The sequence below is a fragment of the Gallinula chloropus genome, assembly GCF_964237585.1.
Source record: "Gallinula chloropus genome assembly, chromosome: 3".
Classification (NCBI taxonomy): Eukaryota; Metazoa; Chordata; class Aves; order Gruiformes; family Rallidae; genus Gallinula; species Gallinula chloropus.
The window spans coordinates 42,016,401-42,033,285 of record NC_140087.1 but is presented as its reverse complement, the minus strand read 5'-3'; the positions used below and the strand labels follow the sequence as shown (position 1 = coordinate 42,033,285).

General features: G+C 37.6%; 1 protein-coding gene across 1 annotated transcript in view; it reads right to left on the bottom strand.

Moving 5' to 3' along the window:
* Positions 1-16,885, bottom strand: part of MAP3K21 (mitogen-activated protein kinase kinase kinase 21) — a gene marked incomplete at both ends in the record, with an annotated part of 40,231 nt that overhangs the window by 9,602 nt on the left and 13,744 nt on the right. The window contains 4 exons of the mRNA XM_084261428.1: positions 1,476-1,716; positions 5,851-6,026; positions 6,759-6,907; positions 11,930-12,110. Of these exons, the coding sequence (XP_084117554.1) occupies positions 1,476-1,716; positions 5,851-6,026; positions 6,759-6,907; positions 11,930-12,110 (747 nt within the window). The remainder of the gene's footprint in view (positions 1-1,475; positions 1,717-5,850; positions 6,027-6,758; positions 6,908-11,929; positions 12,111-16,885) is intronic.

The following is a 16,885-nucleotide window of genomic DNA, read 5'->3' as shown; positions in this document are numbered from 1 at the left end:
AGAAAAAAACTTCAGTATTAAATCTCAAATCAATCAATATTCATGGCAATAAGATTTGCCTTTTTTTAACATGTAATTCCAATACAACTTAAAAAGTAGCAACAACAAAGAAGTCACACCTATCAACACATCAAAAAAATAAGACACCAAACTACAGAGTTACAAATATTTATAGCAGTGAAGTAAAACAAACAAAAAAATAACAGCAACAAATATTGACAAGCAGGAAAAAAATTACAAAATAAGATTAGACAATATGCCACTCTAATCCCCATCATCAGTGCAATTGGATGGTATTCTAACCTTACAACAGAACTGTCTCAAGGACAAATTAATCTGGATGATTCTTGACAACAAGTGGTATTCTGAATAAAAGCGTTTACCACTTTTTCTAGTTAAATTTGACCAGAACTGGAAACAAAAGAACCAAATAGTTAGTTTACGCTTGTGATCCAGCAAAAACTGATCTCATATGCTTGTGCCTGGGAGGCTGTAGTATGTTCTTATTTTATTTACAGTTATTATTGAAGCAATGAAAAATAAGCTCATTTCACTAGTGCTGAAACAGTACTCTAAATACTACTGTTGTCTTCGTCTCTTTTCAACTACCAGACAGCTGTGACTTGGTCAGACCTGTGTTAGCATGGCATTCAGTTCTTACTGCATTAGCAACGGCCCGACAAGCTTGACCTGGAAGCCACTGGAAGGAAGCCTGTCAGCACCAAGGTGCTGGTGCCGCGCCGAAGGTTTCTCAGCCTTGAGTTTCCGTAGTGCCATCTCGTGGCAGCATTGCATAGGCACCACTAAACCTGCCCCCGACACTAACCCCCATGCCTGACTATCTAACAAACACACCTCCTTTGCAACAGGGGCATTTTCATCTGTTCATGAGTGGGATTAATCCATCTACCATCCAAATTATACCGTACTAGCACTCTTAAATGTCTAACTTCGGTTGCTATTAGAGTGGTTTTTGCAAGAAGTACAGCACCAAAGATTATAACTGCTGTGTTGTATGTTGTGACTACAATAAGCACATCTTTTGGAACTACCACAGCTATAACTCCAGCCATCGGTAAGTGCTGCTCTTTATATGTATTTGCAAGTTTAGGGGAAGCAGCACTAATAATCATGCCAGAAAGTACCAGGATGTGACAAAAAGGCTCTTTATCACCTGCGCAAAAAGAACAGTAGCAAAAGTCTGAACTCCGAACCAGCCTCAAACCATTTGGCTCCCATGGCAGTAACCTTTCCCTCCAGGTACAACAGACTTCTGGCTGAATCAAGTTAGCGATTCTCCCCAGCTGAAATGAGGCGCACTCCACAAGAATACTATCCGTGAAAACTGCCTTTTTTGGGACTTGGCAATGAATCAAAATAGTACCCACTACTGAAGACATTAACCACGTAACTGAGGTCTGCATATTTAATAGTAGCATATGTATTGAGAACTTGGAAAAAAAAATATTGCCAACCTGAAGGCAAACTAATTCTGTGTCCATCTTTAAGTTTCAACCGGCTCCTTTTAAATTTGCCCTTCCTCTTCTTTACATTTGGTTTCTCTTGATTTAACTGGAATATCATGATATTCAGCTCACGCTCCAGCACGTCAATCTCCCGCTCTGCTAACTGCTGCTCACGGCGTTTAAGGAGTTCTTCTTGAGATTTTTGCTGAAGAGCTGCTCTCGTCAACTCCTCCTCTCGTGATCGAAGCTCCTGAAGATAAGATTAACCCAAGTGAAACCAAGCAATCACGTGAAGGTTGTATTAAAGGATATATAAAATGCACAGTAGGTTGCAGTTCCTTAACTATATTCAGACACACTTAACACGCACATATGACCTTCTGCCAGTCCTCCATCCTGCATAAACCGAGATTATGTATCTGGACACAGTCGAGCATTACACAGATTTCCTTTTAACCACTTAACTGGAGACACTTTACTTAAGACAGGTAAGCACTAGCAATGGGGGGACACATCCAACTGAAGATTATCAGCTTACAGAGAATGTGCTCAAAGTACTTCAAAGACTCTCATAGCATGAGAGCTGCTCTCAGATAGCTCCTATGCAACAATGTAAAGTCAATGACCTGATGAACACACAAATGAATGCCTTAATCTTAAATTTTCTAGCCTTTCCTGTTTCTCAGCCATATATTAAGTAGCACTTTTCTATCTAGAAAAGCAATCAGTATTATACCAAATGAGGATTAGTGTAATAGGATAATCCAAGTCATAAGACAGTAGACAGCTGTTTCTTTAATTAAAATCTAGCAGGTATCTGTGTAACATCAGCTACCAACCACTGAATTACACCATAGACCTTCCAACCATCAACCCCATAGAATAGTTATTCTTTTCCCTTCACAGCTTTTTATTTTAGAGGACAAGCTTTAGTGAGTAAGCTAGTTCATTTTTCAGGGTAAATGAATCCCCAGGGCTAAACAGCTGTAAATGTACTGTCTTAAAATTATCTTAATCTTCAGCTTCCAAAAATCTGTTAGAACACATCTGAAACTCAAGTAGACCTTCCTTCACAGTATGGGGCATACTATACATATTATACGACACAGACCTACCCAGAAGTGTTGTAGTCAGTGCTGCTAATAAAAGAGACTACCAGAAAAGGAGAAGCTACAGCATGACTGATACTTTGTAATTCTCTCTACCTATTTTTTTTTCATTTTGACATATGATAAAAATTGAAATTCAACACAAAACAGAAAATCAGCATTTGAAACTAAGCTATGCTAAACATTACATATATATAAAAATCTTAACCCTATTTATAATTGTGGTATCATTTGGCTTTGTTTTTTTTTTCCAGAGCAGACTGACTCCTTCTTGCTCATCAGTACCCAGAAACATTGCATGCCACCACAATTCCTTATCTCATACAGTGAAAATAAAACCCCACAAGTTTTCCACTCTTTTTGATTTCCGATTTGTCTTGAATAAATTAGCTCCTGAACTATACTAACTTAACTGTTTTCAAATGAGAGAGAAAAAACCCTTGCCAAAAAGAATATGGATGTCAGGAGACAGGTTAGCACTGAAGTAAAATGTGGTTCAGTGAGGAGTATCTGTTTGTCAGAAAGACACTTGTTTTAAAGATGTTTATTACTGTATTAATACAGTAATGAAGATGTATTAGAAGACACTGTTTATTATCCGTTTCTTGTCCTCAAATCCAGGTTCCATAAAGCTGAGTAACGAGGCTAAAATTGAGGGCTTGTACTGAAAAGGTAGACAGTCTAGAAAAAGTGTTTCCTCATCAAGAGATTAAGTATTTACTCTTTTTTAAATAAACTAATTAAAACCAGACTTACTACAATTAGTTATGCAATGTTTTTGCACCACTCTACAATTAAACCACCCATTGTATGGAAGCTAGGAAAGAATTCTATATTTAAGTTGCTCAAGAAGGTTTGTCAAAAGAAGATTGTGATCTTCTCCTGCAGTGGGCGGTCACCACTGCTCATTTACAGCAAGCGCTTGAGGAAATGCCTCCAGTTCCTCTTCTACAGGGCATGAGACTCCATGCAGGGCTACTTTTTTAGTCTTTTTTAAAAAATAGTTTTATTATTATTATTATTATATATTTCACAAACATTACTTTCCCGCTCATATCTGCGGTAACATTGATAGTGTGGCAATTAAACAAGCCCAAGTATAGAACATCATGGCTTGTCAAAGTTACATGCTTTTGTTCCTAAACAGGTTTACCTAATTAGGGCACATGCCTTTGGAGGTGCATTTACTTTGGCAGATACGTAGTAAATTTCATTTTGTCTTTTCCACTCAGCAGTTAAGCTTAACTCACTTGCAGACTGGAAGTATGACTCTCTTCCCAAAGCTTTGCACCAACTTACGTAATCCTAAACTTGATTCAGTCAGATTTTTCTTCAATGGGAAACAACATACTGGAATAATGTGTCCACAAAATTAAAATAAAAAAAACAAAAACCTTAATGGAAATGCCTTTTACAATTGCTCCCATAGTAAAAAGGGGGAAAACTGTTGGATGAGCAGTTGCTGGAGGGAGAGAAAAGACAGTTACACCCTACAGCAGGTTGTGGCAAGTACACATGGTGGCTGGTGACCCTATGGCAAGTAGAAAGATAAGTCTCTCTGTAGAGAGACTACAACCCTTCTGGAAAGGAAGAGATCTGACAGCTACAGAGGCACACAGCCCTGCTCTAGCAACCTCTATGCCCACTGCAGGCAAGGCAGAGACCATACTTACCCAGTTCCATGAACTGAAATGGAAGAGGGTACAGCAGAGGGTGGAGGAGACAGCACATAGAAGTAGATAAGACTATTATTGATGACATTGCAATCTTAAGAGGTAATCAATAAGTTCTTATACCACATATGCTGATATCACACTAGCCAAGAGTCCAGAAACAGCCATTTGGTACTTGGTGAGAAGTAAGGGGCAAAGCCTACTGATAGTGACAGTGAAGTGACTAAGTCTTTTACAAAGATTTCTTTACAAGTCATTGCACCTCAGTTCTCTTATCACAGAATCATAGAATGCTTTGGGTTGGAAGGGTCCTCAAAGATCATCTAAGTTACAACCCCCAACTAGTTCCTCTCCATCTATTACCACTTCATGAAAAATGTCAACAAACGGCCATAATTATACTACAAAAAAAGACCTGCAAAGGAGGAACCTCTTTCTGCTAGAAGCACTTCTAGCAGGGACTCGAGAACACCTGGCCTACTCCAACTGTTATCTTCATCAAGTTGTGAAGGCAACAAATGGAAAACAAACCTCAGAGCGATTAAAAGCTAGTTGAAGAAATTAAGAGAACTAACAAGTGAGCACTCATTTAGCACCAATGTATCATATGACATGACAAAATGGAAACAAGATTAGTGACAGGAATCTGGATAATAAACAAGAGAAACTGGATTTGCTGATTTGTTAATACAGGTTTAATCTAATCCATCTTCTTAGTATCTGGCAAGAAGATTTCCAAAACTGTAATACTGAAAGGGAACAACATTATCAGTTTGTTCAGGAAGAAGAGACATAAAAGCACTACTCAATTTTTGGAAAAGAAGCCATGTGATAGTCATACAAGAGTATGAAAAGCTTTTCATTTCCACAACTGAGGAGCATGTTCAGCAGCAGCTGAAAATTTGCAGAGGTTATAAAGATTAGCTAAGGAGTAAATACAGTCTAGCTTGTTTGTTAAGTGATACATTCAAATATCCAAGGAAAAAAAGAATATATTTTAAAAAGAGCCTATGTCCCACATTCACAGATCTATAACCTGTTTATCTTTGGGGAAACAGGTGTGGATGTGTTTTGCATTCAACTGCCTGTACTTCTTGAATGAGCCATTCATACGAGAACCCTCACTTACTACAATAACTTACACTTCCTGTCAAACTTAACATTTTGCTTCAACTGAAATATCTATAGCTACAGTTTCAGCATAAAGAACAGTTTGCTTGTTTTGTTAAGGAAGAAAGGCGAAAAGGAACATTGTCTGAAGTTGGAGAAACCCAGTGTTCACACCTTTTTTCTAAAGTTTGCTGCAAGACATTTACAGGGTTATCTTAAAATACTGTCCAGAAACACACAAATGAAATTTAAGAACAGTACATCCACCAACAACAATAAGCAACTTTATTAAAAATGTTTTAGTGAGAGAGCAAATCCGCTCTTTGGAGTAGTTTATTCTCTCAAGTGTATCTCCTCCACTGCTCTCTCAGGTTTCCAGGATCATACTGGTAAGCTATGATTCAAAAGTTCAAACCTGCCGTATCACACAAACACACATGTGCACACACACCCCCCTCCTTCACTGCCACACAATTGGAAAAATCAACTTACTTTTTCCTTGGTCCTCAATTCATTGAATATCTGCTGAATTTCCAATTTCCAGTCATCTTGCATGGAATGGAAAGACTCTTGAGGCATTTCAGTCATAACTGCCCCTTCAATGGCAGTAAGCTGTTCAAGAATTAAGGCAAACGATGGTCGGATATGAGGGTCCTGCTCCCAGCATTCTAGAATTTATCAAAATCCCATCAGTTTTTAGTAATACAGAGAACTTTTTGAAGAACTACATAAATTTCAAGTTACTTGTTACTGCATTTCAAGTTCTAATGCATTTCCTTTATCTGCAAGGCTTCCCTAGTTCCTCTCCCATTTAAAGAAGGGACATCTACTGACCTGTACTCAGAAGACTGGGTTTGCATAAATAGACAATATTTTTCCCCATATCTATCTTTAGGATCTGAAATAGCAAAACTAGCAGTACTGCACAGAAGGAATACACATAAAGGAGAAGGAAATTCATTAAACACAAGGAAATAGCCATTAATGAGGATTTGTTTTCTCTCTAAAGTATTTACAAAACATTTTTTAACACTTGGGAAGAAACAGTAAGGAAAAACAGCATTTGTCATTCTTCCTCCTGGGATTTTAATCTTGATTTTGTACTGATCTGTACTATATTCTGTAGTCTGTGAAAATTAATGTAATTTGAATGTAAAAGATCTGTAAAATGAGAAAAAACGTGCTCCATTGCTAGAGAGGAACTTATGTGCCACATGGTAGTACCTCAGAAACACATTCTACTGGCTTTAACACCTGTCTGCTGTGAAAAGAAAGCCAAAATACTTCGTACATAGCACATTATCAAATGTTTATTTTGGAACCCCATGACTATTACAAGCAAGGATACATACTCCCAAAGCATAACTATTTAAATACATAGGAAGAAACAACATAGATACCTTTCATTAGCTTTGCAAATGGTTCAGGGCAGGTGGATGGAATGGGCAAAGTAAGCTTATTGACAGCAACTCCATAAGCCACAGCAAGGCCATCAATGCCACGGTAAGGAACTTCTCCTGTAAGCAGTTCCCACAGCAACACTCCATAACTACAAAAGGTAATTTTTTCAAGAGTTATTTTCTGGATATACATCCATTGTTTTCTCAAGAACAAACATGTATCTGTCAAACCATGAGGATTTCCCACGTCAAAGTTGAATGTCTTTAAGAGCTGGTTCTACTTTAGTCATCTTGCACCTTTCCACTAATAAGGATTAACCAAACTGGATGCGACTCAGACTGGTTTCGATTCCTATTCAAAATGCAGCCTGAAGTCACTTCTATAAAAATGCTAGTTTCATGTAAATTATACAATCAGAAGTCTGAACGATAGGAAAACAAGCAATCTTTTCCCCAACAAGAGACAATCAAACCAAACAAAAAGAAAACCTCAGTAGAACATTCAAGGCCATTCACTTTTCCAAACATTTCACAGAAAATTACCTAGATGCATGTGCTATTTTTTTTTTTTAATATTAGTAATAAAACCCACCATAAAAGCCTCAGCTTGCTTTGGAGGTTTGCATTTCTAATCCCTTCTGTGTTATGTAAAGGCCTGTGAACTTTTCACTCCCAAAAGAAGATGCAACAAGTTTGAGAAATGACTACATACACACAATCAACTTCTCCACACTAGGAAAAAAAAACCCAAAACAACCCACCAAAAGACAAAAAACAAGTAATACAACATTGTCTCCAGTGAAAGGTTATGGCACATTTATTTTTTTTTTCCTCAGCATCAGGTATAGAAATCAAGAATCATAGGAATTCCTCTTACAGCCACATTAACTGCAAGAATTTCTGCTATGCTCTCCACTCTGGAAGGGGAGCTGGGCATTGCTTGCACCTGCTTTGAGTCTGTATGCTCAACACTTGTCTTGTTCAAATGATCCCAGCTCCTACAAAGGGCTGGGACAGTACAGTCACTGTTGTTGCTCTAGAGGTCCTATTCCACCACCACTGAAACAGATAGCTTTCATGGTCATTTTTGTGGAAACAGAAATTACTCCTTTTAGAACACAAGCCTGAAGTCGACATTCTGACTGGGTTTGATTCCTCATACCCCCTACACTTCCTGCTAGGGAACCCCTATCTGTAGAACAAGGACACAAAAGGACAACTTATTGCTGCTTTTGAATCGTAAAAGGCAAAGGGAAAAAATGGAATACAAAATATTGCTCTTGCTGTTTCTCTCCAGGTATGTAAAGATGTACCTGCACGTTCTGCAGGACAGGATTGAACTCTTCTACCTGAGAAGAAATGCAAATAGCACTGGGGAGGTAAGGGCTATGTACCCCTTACTACTAGAAATACCAACTCAACTTACAGCAGATGTGACAGGGAGAAGATGACACACTAGTAAGGTTTTTTCTATCACTCTTCTTAATGAGAGAAACTCATTTGGTATTATACAAGACCTTACGACATCGCTTAAGTAAATAAAACAGCAAATTATGCAATATCAGCATGAATATCATCAGTGTTTTGTTTATCTACATTCTGTTTATCTAAGAAGCTTTGCTTATCATAAAATCTTAGAAAACTAATGAATTTACAGTATTAACAGTTAATTAAAAACCTGAGGAATATGGTCTATTCTTGAAAAAACAGAATTAAAGAAAAGCCTTGGGCTTCTTAAGAATTTCCTCACATTTTTTCTATTCTAATTTCTGCACTTGCTTATATACTCAAAGAAGGATGAAGTAGTGAATTCCAATTTTGTTTTAAATCAGCTGTACTTCTGACAGCAATGAGTACAACCGTTCCTGTGGTACATATGCATTTTATGTATGATCAAGAAATCCTTCTGAACTACGTTTCATCTGTATGCATAGAGAAGGCTAAAAAAAGGTCACGCCTTCTCAGCAAGCGTAAACTGTTCTTAACTCAAGGAGTTCCCTTTTTCAGGTATTCTATGCATATTTTAGCACAAACTTTGAAGTTAAGCAGAAACATAAATTTAACTAGAAAGAATCTTTTATAGAAAGCTCTCACACTATTAGCTTTAATTGTAGTTACAATTCAAGCCTTTAATCGAAAGTAGTTCTCAACAGTGCCAAGGTGGTGGTTGTAAAATTTTAAACACATCAACACCTTACTAGCATGAAAATGTGTCTTTTAATGAGAGCTGTCTTAATATCAAGTACCAAGATTCAGTGATGTGAAAATATGAGGACAAACCCTAAAGACATTCTAGCCCAGCCACACTGGAGTTCTTGGGAGGTTCTAATCTATGGCTATCTAGGACAACAACTGCTTATTAAGTCTCTCATCTACAGAGGTAACCACTTTGTGTGTTAAATTTCACCAGACCACATACAGTTGCCCTATATATAGTCAGAGCTGCTGAGAAATAGCTTACTTTAAAAGAGCAAAAGCCATGCCCTTTCTCATATTCAACAAAAGTCTAAAAAATACAGGCATAATATGTTTTAAGTATACATTTTTAAAACATGGAAACCAATACATCTTTCAAAAACATGAACTTTTAAGTATTTTCATCATTTAAAATTATTCTCCTGCCATCAAGTGTGGTTTAAGCCTTACTGTATCTCATACCAGCAACAATTTGCTGTTCTTACAAGTTTTAAAAGCTGATCAAAATGAAGGCAAAGTTCTCAAGCTCCTTTATTTTACAATCCATCTTCTGTAGCAGGTATTACTAATGTACATGAATTATCTCAGAATTATATGAATGTGCCAGGCAAAAGCAGCTGCTAATCCTGCTGTATGGTAAATGCTCCCTCACTTTGCCAAAAGCTGGAGGCACACATGCCTGTAAAGGCCACGGCTGAAACATGCCATCAGCACTTGGAAATCTGTGGGCATATATGTACCTTCAGGCTCCATACACAAAACCAAGGACACACCACTAAGAAGCACATCACGATCAATGGAAGGGTAGGGCTGAAAAAATTGAATTCTTAGGACTTTGGAAGCATATGCCAAAGAATAATAAATGCAGTCATCATAACTCTAGTTTGGGAAGCAAAGGAATATATATGCAGGGCCAGGAATGCATCAGTTCTGCTCTCTAGCACACCTGAGAGCGTGCAGCCTGGATGGCTCTGCATGAAAATACCCCCACAACATTTCCAAGCACTGCCTGACTGTGGAAGATCAGCTGGAAGCTTGAGTATACTTAAGCAGTCACAACTGTTGGCTTTTTTTGTATTTTGGTTCTTGTTTTTGTTTTTTTCCCCAATAGAGGTCTGCAGACTTCTTTTGGAGACTCCACACCTAGTACCTGTGTCTGAAGTTTAAAACTTCCCTGAAATATTCTATATTCTTGTCAGAGACATCCATACTTAAACTTGTAACCTGAATGCATTTTAAAACAAACAAAAGCCCTCCCATAACCTGGGTATTCTTTATTTTCTTTTAAAGAAAGAGTAGAGATAAGCAATAGAATAGATCAAGGTGCAGTAAGCAGAAAATCTTTAGAAGCCAAGAAGATCTAAACTATACTGTACAACACAGCCTTTCTATTTAAAAACCTCTCCTGTTAGACGTCCATCATCGAGCTAAATACTTACATTTTTACAAGAGAGGCGTGCAGGAGAGAAGGCGGAGAAGAGAAATACTGTAGGTTCCAAAAATGTAAACTAATGTTGCAGCAGAATATAAAATAATTGCACCAAAGCATACCCCCTCAGATACCTAAAATCACAGCAACAAGACTGGACAGGACCTGTAATTAAGCATGGGATACAGCTGATTAGGGAAACTCCTACACCAAATCTCCAACCCGCAAAAGAAAAAAAAAAAAAAAAAAGAAAAAATAAAAAATGAAGAAAGAATGGAAAAAAGAATGAAGCCAAAAGATGTTTCTCAACCGGGCATCAACTCAAAAAGCTGAAAATCAGTTCCAGACAAGACAAATTAGTGTCACAAAACAATCGTGCAGATATAGAATCATTCCAAGAATACCAAAAGTATGACTTCATGCTGTAGAATATCAGGCATCTAAGCAAAATAGGACCCTATTTAAGAATTATACAACATAGAACATGCATATGAAGGCACAAGAGAACAGAGTAAAGTCCTCCCCTCCTTCCCCAAAAAGCTGCCTTGGATCCTTCAGAGAGGAAACATTGCAAAAAGAAAGGAAATGTACACTTTTCAGGGTGAGGCACAGCAGCTTTAATGTCTATTGTGCAATCACTGCTTCTCCCCATTCACAAAACAGAACTAAATTAAAACTGGAGTTTAAATTACCTTTCTACAATAAGCATATCCCACACAACACCACTCAAAAATAGCATCAGCGTTGGAAGCCATATTATTTATATGATCCACAACAATGTCTTTAACAGAAAATTCACAAAGTTAACAGGGAGTTCCCCACCTTTAAAATTAGAGAGCAAGTTAGAACAACTTTGTGCTGAACATACTCTCCTCACTCCAGCCACTGGAAGCAAAATCCCAATAAATGTAAAAGATTAGACCTGAGGTTCACTTTTACACATGATGACATTCTAGATTCCTAAAACACAGTGCTGATTTAGGTTAATATTTAGCAAAGTTATGGGTTTGCAGCTTATTTTTATTTATCAGATACATAAGGTAAGTAGTAGCTGTTGCCATTTCTTTACATAGAATGAGACTTTCCAGACACCTGATATTAAGCAAACATGCCAATATAACATCAATCATGTTAATGTATCAAGATCATATGGTAGTTTATAATAAAACTCCAAATAAAATACTTGGGTATCTTAAACAAGAGATTTTTTAAAGGCTTCTCTTAATGAGATCTTGCTTTCTTTAAAAACAACAAAAAATTTTTTTTGCAGGTTTTGTTTGGGGTTTTTCTGGGGCTTTGGTGTTGGGGCCTTTCTGCGTTTTTCAGTTACGTTCTCTCTCCTACCCCCAATTTGTAAGTCATTAATAACTAAAGGTAGATCAAATGAACTAGATATGCTGGGAAATAAATGTTTCTTAGAACAGCTACACTTGCCATATACTGAGACAACAGCCTAAGAAACCATTTTTAATAATCCCAATAGAAATTCATTCAAAAAACCTCGACAGTTCTACCAAACATGGTCTTCAGCAGAGAAACTTCTTACCTCCAAATATCACTTCCTTTAGAAAACATGGAGGACTTGATAACTTCTGGAGCCATCCACGCGTAAGTCCCTGCGGCGCTCATTTTGGTTGTTCTGTGCCACTCTCTAGCCAGACCAAAGTCTGTAATCTTCAGAGTTTTATTACAAATGTCATCATTTTCCATCTTCTCTAGCAACAAAACTGCAAAAGATTGAGTTTATAAATTAATGCAATGGGAATCAAGGCAAAATATTCAGTCCTGTTATTAATTTCCACACATAACTTGTACAACCTTAAGTGTTGTGAAAACACTGTTGCAACTTTTATAAAACATTACAATGATTTTTTATAATTCTGAGCTATAAGAGCATGAAATACCTACAGTTCCTTATGCAACTATATAAGTAGATATTAAACTAGCAAAATATTAGCTAGATATTAAGAAACCCACTGCAGTGAGGTAGAGCAAAGCACGTCAGTTAGAGAAAGCCCCAAATCTTAACTTCCTGCAGATGATGACAGGCTGTGAAAGAGGTATTCACACCTAGGAATGAGATTCTAAAGTAATAAAAAATAGCAGTAGTAGTAACCCAAAACCAAATGCTAAGAGTTCTTATTTAAGACCTAGAAAACAAAACAGACACATTGCATCACTGTATAAAATCTGTCCCTAATACTGCATTCCAATCCTCGTTCTTATTCAAGCGTTAGTGTATAACAGAATGGAAAGAGGCACAGAGCCTACAACCATGGCACTCAAATCAGCACGTCCGCAGCTACAAGGAATGGTTAATAGACAAGGAGTCTTCCCCTAGGAAAAGAAACAGCTGAGAATAGAATCTGTAACACCTATGGAATGACGAAAACTGGCAGTAACAATTGTCCATAGTTCCAAAGTTAGTAGATAAGAATCAAACATGGGGCTGCCATTCACACAACACACATGTAGGTGAACTCTGGAATTCTTGGCACAGTGTGTGAATGCTATTATTTTACAAAGATCTAAAAAGCACCTAAACAAATACACAGAAGACAATTCCATAAAGAGCAAAAAAGTGGGTTTAAGTTCAAGAAATCAGCAGTTGGCACAAATCAGCAGTTGGGACACTATACCAGAAGAGTTAGCTTGGCTTGGGAGTCTGCAACTGGCAACAGGACACTGGACTCTGATCAAGCCCATGTTATGTTACATCCACTCCACCTTTACGATGTTAAAGAGTAAATTATCTTTTTTGTGGAAGCTGGAAGGGGACACAGCCAGGGGAACTGACCCAGACTGGCCATACAGTATGACACTATTCTCAGCATATAGCTGGGGCAGTAGGCTGGGAGGTAGGGCAGCTCAGGAACCAGCTGAGCATTGGTTCTGGGTTGTGAGCAAATGTGCTGTGCATAACTTTTTTTGTATATTCTTTTATTATTATTTTCCTCCTTTTCTGTCCTATAAAACTGTCTTTATCTCAACCCACAAAGGTTTTTTAACCTTTTTTTAATTATTATTTTTTGATTCTCTCTCCTATCCCACTGTTGGGGAGAACAGCTGTGCTGCTGCTGGCCACATTAAACCCCAACACTAGGTTCCTGTCTTTGTCCTTGTGAGCTCTAACAGAACAGGTACAACGGAATCATTAACACCAGACCATAATTTTAAGTCCCTATTCAGTTCCTCTGTCACTGTCTGTGGTAGTAACTGTTAAAGTGATCTGTATAACAAAGGTTAAATTACAAATAAGGAGAATCAAACACATGTCTTCCAACCGCATGTACTGCAAAACACAGCACACAGAATAAAAAAGCAGATTAAGAATTTCCTCTGTAAGGGAAGGTAAAATGGATGACCTTGCATTTGAAATAATTTTTTACTGGAAGAGATTAATTACACTCTTACAAGTATTTTAAAAATGACATCAAATCCAGATGAAAGAGAACCCACATTCCATTTTCAGTAAGCTGCTTAATACAGAGAAGAAATAATGAAGGGCAAAACGGTTACGGACAAGCCAAGAGCTCACCAGCCAGCACCTCCACAACAAGTTAAATTCATGCAAGAGTTTTTATACTTTTATACTTGAATCAAAGACCTATTGTTTGCTATTCCATTTCAAACATGTTCAGCAGAATTCCTGACATTCCTTGTCAGTCAATGTGACCGAAACCAAAAACAGTCGGTCTTGCAAAAGGTAATAACTGGCACGTGGTCAAGTTTCATCCTACAAAGGGACAACGTTTCTTAGCAGTTCCAACTTCCCTTTCCGGACGGTAGCCAGGAAAACAGCAATACACACATTACTTAGCAGCTGGGTAGTAAAAATACTCGGCATAGCTGAGTAGTGCTCTGTAAGTGCTTCCCTCGCAGTAGCCTAGCAACATTTACTGTAGCATCCTTCTGCCACTTCCACAGCCCTCCCCTGGCTGGCTGCTAACCAGAGAGAACTCACTTCTACAATCTCATACTTACTCTGCTTACTCACTCCCACTTGTTTCTGATTTCAAATCCCTTCAATTGTCTTTTTGGATTCCAATACACTTGGAATAATGCTATGGTGGGTAAGAGCCCGTTTAGCACTTTCTGGTTTCGTTTTTCTGACTTTTTATTTTTCACAAAGAGTAAAGTTCATACTTAAATTACTGCTTCCCTTCTGGCAAACATAGGCTCAAATAATTCAAAGTAAAAAGCCCATCCAAAAATAAATTCAAATCTACCAAAAAACCCGCATTAGATTAGGAACACATAAGCATAGGAAAATCCTATGTCCACATCATTTATTTTCACATAAGCAAAACCCATGACTATTTCTGAATGATCAAAAATCTAATCAAAGGAGACGAAGTTGGATGCAAGAGGACTAGTTTGTGCAAGTTAACATAAAACATCAACCTGGACTGTTACCCAAACCTTGAATGTACTACAGCCAAAAATAAGCACTTTTAAGGCTGCATGTTTTTCCTACCAGCTACACCATTTTCAATTAAATTTTGAGTCTAGCACACTTTCCTTTCTGACTCTGACTTTCTGCCATGGAGTCATGAGAAAAGGAAATTTCTCAGCACCATACTGGCAGAGGGTAGCATGCCATGCACTGGCCACTGCCTGAATAGAGGCGATAGCACACACCCAGAACCATTCACAGTCAGGGAACAAAAAGGTGTTATTGCATGTTACTTTCAAGAATTCCAGGAAATATAAATGAATAGATTTAACACATAAGCAAAAAAAAATAAATTCCTGTAGTCATAGAAAAATGAAAAGATATGAATGCTATGTGGTAAAGTGGTATTGAAATTGGTGGATGTGATAGTGCACATATCCTCAAAAGACACCACTGACACTAGAGCAAGTGCTAAAATTAGAATAACAGCACCTGCAACAAAATTAGTGCTATTTAACCATACAGATGAAAAAAACCTTACACACTTCAGCTGTCTAATGTAACTAAAAAGAACTTGGAAATCCAAGTATTACTCACCCTAGCCCACTGAAGGAACCAGCTCACAGATTTATGAAACAATTTAGGTTGGAACAGACCTCAAGTTGTCAACCACTCCACTCAGAGCATGACTAATTTCAAGAGTGTAAATCTACTATTAAACATTTTTGTGAATCCGTAATGTTATGACGCTATAAAATCTGTAGTCAAACCAACAGAAATATATTCATTCAAGTACAGACAATTTAACATAAATGCTATCTTAGAGTAGATGTTTGAAGAAAATTAATTAAGGACCATGATTAAGGATATCAAGGCACAGAAAAAACAGCAAAATCACGGCACAGTTACACTACAAACAGTTCACCTCATGCTAATCCTGTTTCGTCCTGATAGTTTCTTAGAAAGTGATAAGGTAGCAGATGGGAGCACCTTTTAAGTCATTTACTCATACAGACATAATAAAGATTAAGCACAGAATTCTGTATGATAGTTGCATGATGAAAAAATCTTGGGATACAAATGATCAGGATAAAGAAGAACCATGACCGGTGCATTTCAAGACCTGATAGCACAACCAGATGATATTGCCCACTCTGAGAAAAAACAGACCATCATACCAGAAAACATGCACTTGGAAGGGATCAATCAGAAACTCCACAGCTATAAAGCAGAGGTGAAAGAAGAAGAAAAGCCTGGCTATTCTGGCTAACAGAAGGAAAACCAAAATAGCAGCTATGGGCGCTCCTGCAAATCTAAAGAGCACTAAAAAAAAAAAGCTTTTTTTAATAGAAACAAGGAGGTATCAGAAGAATTGTAAGAAGTATAAGACCTCACATGAAACACTGGATAACTAGAACTGCATGTATTTGTTCAACAAGAGGAGTTTAAACTTAAGGAGATAAACAGAATAGTCAGGATCCTGTAAGGTCTTTTATTTAGATAAAATCAGAAGTGCTTATCCTTTTTGCTAGGCTAAACAAATGTTGAGAGAAGTTATAAAAAGAGAAGTTAGCCATATCTAGAAACAGGATGCATGCCTACAGGACTGGTGCTCATACTGATGAAATATTTTCCTAGATGCCTTGACTGATCTATCTCACAGGCATGCCTGTGATTAAACTCGGTTCTAGATCTGGACCTACTAGCGTAGGAGGAAAGAATCATATCAGATTTCAAGATATTGCCCCTTTTCTCTCATCCCCCTTTTGACCCTCAAAAAATTCACTGTTTACTCCTCAAAAAATTCACAAGATCCAACTGACACTCATGTCCAACCTAATGGCTCCTGAAATAGCAATGCCATTAATCTTCCTTGTTTTCTGCATTATCATAGTTAACAGCTGGAGTCTTTTTCTACTAATCTTACAGCACACTGCAAGTATTTTATGGTGTAACAGTATGCAGATAAGATGTTCTGCACACTTTTAAAAACCAAAATCTGTCACACAGTTGCCAAAAACTGCAAGGGAACGGGACTTGCTGAGCCAGCCCTTTAAGTCCCAAGGCCATGTTCCTCTAAAACAGAGCCAACACCACCTCTTAGCA